At 37.6% G+C, this 4009-nt stretch overlaps 1 protein-coding gene across 1 annotated transcript; it reads left to right on the top strand.

The window, feature by feature from the left end:
- Positions 1-2018: 2018 nt before the first annotated feature.
- Positions 2019-3478, top strand: LOC131811641 (transforming protein RhoA-like). Its single transcript, XM_059140323.1, has one exon. The coding sequence runs from the start codon at positions 2163-2165 to the stop codon at positions 2742-2744; it is 582 nt and encodes a 193-aa protein (XP_058996306.1). The 5' UTR covers positions 2019-2162; the 3' UTR covers positions 2745-3478.
- The last annotated feature ends 531 nt before the right edge of the window (positions 3479-4009 follow it).

Below are 4009 nucleotides of genomic sequence, written 5' to 3'. Positions count from 1 at the left end.
TGCGGGGCTCGATCCCAGGACCCTGGGATCATGACCTGAGCTGAAGGCAGAGGCTTTAACCCACTGAGCCACCAGGTGCCCCAAGAATACAATTTTTTAACTAGCAGAGGTTCTTTGTGAAATTTTATAGGTTCTAGGTACAAAAGATATCCTGAAAGTTTTATTTTACTTCATTTCATTTTACATTTAGGATTCTATTTGCAGAAGGAAAAATTGTCAGAAGATTTTAATGCCTGAGATAGGAATCAAACCATGGATGCCTAAGAAACAATAGCTGGCTCATTTCAAAGTGACAAAATAATATACTTTAAAATCTGGGAAGATAATAAGATTGTAAAGCTTTTTTATGATTTTAGCTTTTTTTCAGTGAGAAAATGGTTTTCTTACATAATCAGACATATAGTAAAGTCAACAAAAACCATAGAAGGTTATTTTGGTAAGACACTGAAACTTTGTCATCAAAACAGGTTACACACAAAGGGGGAAAAATTCCTTTAGGTGGAGGAAATCAACAGTAAACAAGCAAAAAACAAAAAAACAAGCCCATCAAAAAGTGAGCACACTTTGTTAATATTTTAATATATGTCATAGCTTATCAAACTCAGATACTACAAATCATTGTAAAGTAAATTTATTTAAATTTGTACAGCATTATGCTCTTTCATATTCTGGAAAAAACAGACCTTGTATTCTAGGATCAATTACAGGATAGCCTCAAGTTGAAAATAAATTTCGTAATATTACTAAGTTGTTCACATGCAATACATTAATCCTGGTTGCTTCAAATGAACAAGTAAATAAATACTTAAAAGTTCTCTCTTTCAATTTTCTTTATGGTTTATGTCAATAATTATAACCTACAAAAACTCTCTTTAGGTCCTTGATAAAGTTGGAAGTGTGAACGGTTCTGGAGATCAAACAACAACCCACTCCTTTAGGACAAAACAGCTGTTTCCTTGAAAAATAAAATACACACACAATTATTTTTTTCTCTGAAACTTTTGTTCCTAAGTATAGACTTTTAACCAAAGCTAACTTTTATGTCACAGAGAAAACTATGGATAACTATGAATGTTACACATCAGCATCCTGAGAGCCCAGCAGAGTTCATGGATACACATGGAATAGCCAGGCTTCATACAAATTCTCCAAGTAGAAACAATGAGGATGCCTAGGTGGCTTAGTTGGTTAAGTGTCTGCCTTCAGCTCAGGTCATGATCCCAGAGTCCTGGAATGGAGTCCCACTTGGGACTCCCTGCTCAGTGGGAGTCTCCTTCTCCCTTTCTCTGTCTACCCCTTCTCTCTGCTTATGCTCTCTCTCTTGCTCTCTCTCTCAAGAAAGAAAAAAAAAATCCTTTAAAAAAGTAGCAACAATAAATATGTTCACTAACAGATTCAGAAATCAAGTCTCACTATATGAGAATAACAAGCAAAAGCCTACAGATTTAGAAGTGTTACTTAGTAATCAATGTTTCAATATTCTATCTTGGTGAGAGATGATCTAGATATTAAATAAATACCTATGTTAATTAATTCAAATTAAAATCAGTGTAAGGTTTCAAGTTACCTAAAAATCTTGGAAATCATCTTTAAGCTGACATACTAAAAACTGCTACAGTAGAACTGAAAGTTTGTCAGAATAGTCCTTCAATGTGGTTAAACACAAATTTAAATTTTTCATAATCTTAAACATTAAGTAGAAGTAATGTTACTTATTTGATTAGTAAACCTGTGTGACTTTAGGAAGAAAGTACTCAGTGGAATATAAACATAGGATTGTATTACATTTAACAATGATAAGTCAGAGAAAATATAATCATTTTTGTTAAATTAGTCTCATTTGCCAAAGAGTTACCTAAATTATGCAAATTTGGTTTCTTAAAAGATTTTTTAGTTTGTTTTTATAAAAAATATGTTTAAAACCTAGCACATTAAAAGTATTAGAACGTCGGCGCTCCCTGCTCCCTGCCCGCCGCCCGCCGTCCTCCGTCGGTTCTCTCCTTAGTGTGCCGCCCTCTCCGAGCTTGCGACTCGTGGACAGGCGTCCTCGGCGCAGAGACCGGACTGCGAGACGTCGCCCAAGTGCCTTTCATCTGAGAAGTTCAAGGCACTTGTAGAACTTCTGCCGCACAGGCCGTGGGTCTTGCAGCACATTTGTAAGCATGGCTGCCATCCGGAAGAAACTGGTGATTGTTGGTGATGGAGGCTGTGGCAAGACTTGTTTGCTCACCGTCTTTAGCAAGGACCAGTTCCCAGAGGGGTATGTACCCACAGTGTTTGAGAACTATGTGGCAGATATCGAAGTTGATGGAAAGCAGGTAGAGTTGGCTTTGTGGGATACAGCTGGGCAGGAAGATTATGATCGCTTGAGGCCTCTTTCCTATCCGGACACTGATGTTATACTGATGTGTTTCTCCATTGACAGCCCTGATAGTTTAGAAAATATCTCAGAAAAATGGACCCTGGAAGTCAAGCACTTCTGTCCCAACGTGCCCATCATCCTGGTTGGGAACAAGAAGGATCTTCGGAATGGTGAGCACACAAGGCGGGAACGAGCCAAGATGAAGCAGGAGTTGGTGAAACCTGAAGAAGGCAGAGATATGGCAAACAGGATTGGCACTTTTGGGTACCTGGAGTGTTCAGCAAAGACCAAAGATGGAGTGAGGGAGGTTTTTGAAATGGCCAGGAGAGCTGCTCTGCAAGCCAGACGTGGGAAGAAAAAATCTGGGTGCCTTGTCTTGTGAAACCCTGCTGCAAGCACAGCCCTCATGTAGTTAATTTTGAAGTGCTGTTTATTAATCTTAGTGTATGATTACTGGGCTTTTTCATTTATCTATAATTTACCTAAGATTACAAATCAGAAGTCATCTTGCTACCAGTATTTAGATGCCAACCATGATTATTAATGATGTCCAACCCACCTGACCACCCGGTTCCTTCTGACACCACTCTAACAGCCCTCCTCTGCTCTCGCACCTGACATACCAGGTGCTAATTCAAGGAATTTCTTAACTTCTTGCTTCTTTCTAGAAAGAGAAACAGTTGGTAACTTTTGTGAATTAGGCTGTAACTACTTTATAACTAACATGTCCTGCCTGTCATCTGTCAGCTGCAAGGTACTCTAGTGAGTCCCTACTTCAGAGCTTTGCTCCTTAACAGATTTTGTCATAGCTCTGTGATGGGCATCCAGTTTTTTTTTGAAAATGCTCATCCAGAAAGGCCCAAGTCTATGCAGCTGTGGCAGAGTTACAGTTCTGTGGTTTCATGTTAGTTACCTTATAGTTACTGTGTAATTAGTGCCACTTAATGTATGTTACCAAAAAATAAATATATCTACCCCAGACTAGATGTAGTATTTTTTGTATAATTGGATTTCCTAGTACTGATATTTGTCATCCCTGCAGAAAGTGTATTGGTTTTTTAAAAAAGAAAGTGTATTTGAAAATAAAGTCAGATGGAAAATTAAAAAAAAAAAAAAGTATTAGAATGTCAACTTCCTTACTTGGGGGGAACTCTAGTAAATTTAGTTCTATATAACTCCTTAAAGAGGCTACATAATATAATAGTAACATCCAGAAGTAGAAAAATGTTATACACACAAATGTCCTTCTGAACTATAAGCCCATAGACAGACACATAGACACAGAGAAAACTTTCAACTTTAGTTTGAGAGTTAACACAAGTTACAGAACTCACCAGTGTATATCAAAGAGCTCTTCCCTTCCCAATAGATAGAAATTCTTAATTGATTTGGTCTCAAGATAGACAAATAAACAGGAAAGACTATTAGATTCTCTGGTATCTCTCACCCAGAGACAAGGTCTCTATAAACCACTAACCTTTTCACAGAGATCACCAAATGGTCAGACCATAAAACTCACTGGGGAATAATTTGTCAGCTGTGTGCAAACTAAATATAAACCCAAGTGCAACTAGCATAGAGCAAAATTAAAACTAGAAAAAAAGAAAGAAAATTCTATTGTCACTCTGATTCTATCTCAGGGAGCCA

Source organism: Mustela lutreola, chromosome 11, assembly GCF_030435805.1.
Source record: "Mustela lutreola isolate mMusLut2 chromosome 11, mMusLut2.pri, whole genome shotgun sequence".
NCBI classification, from domain to species: Eukaryota; Metazoa; Chordata; class Mammalia; order Carnivora; family Mustelidae; genus Mustela; species Mustela lutreola.
This window is presented reverse-complemented; position numbering and strand designations above follow the sequence as displayed.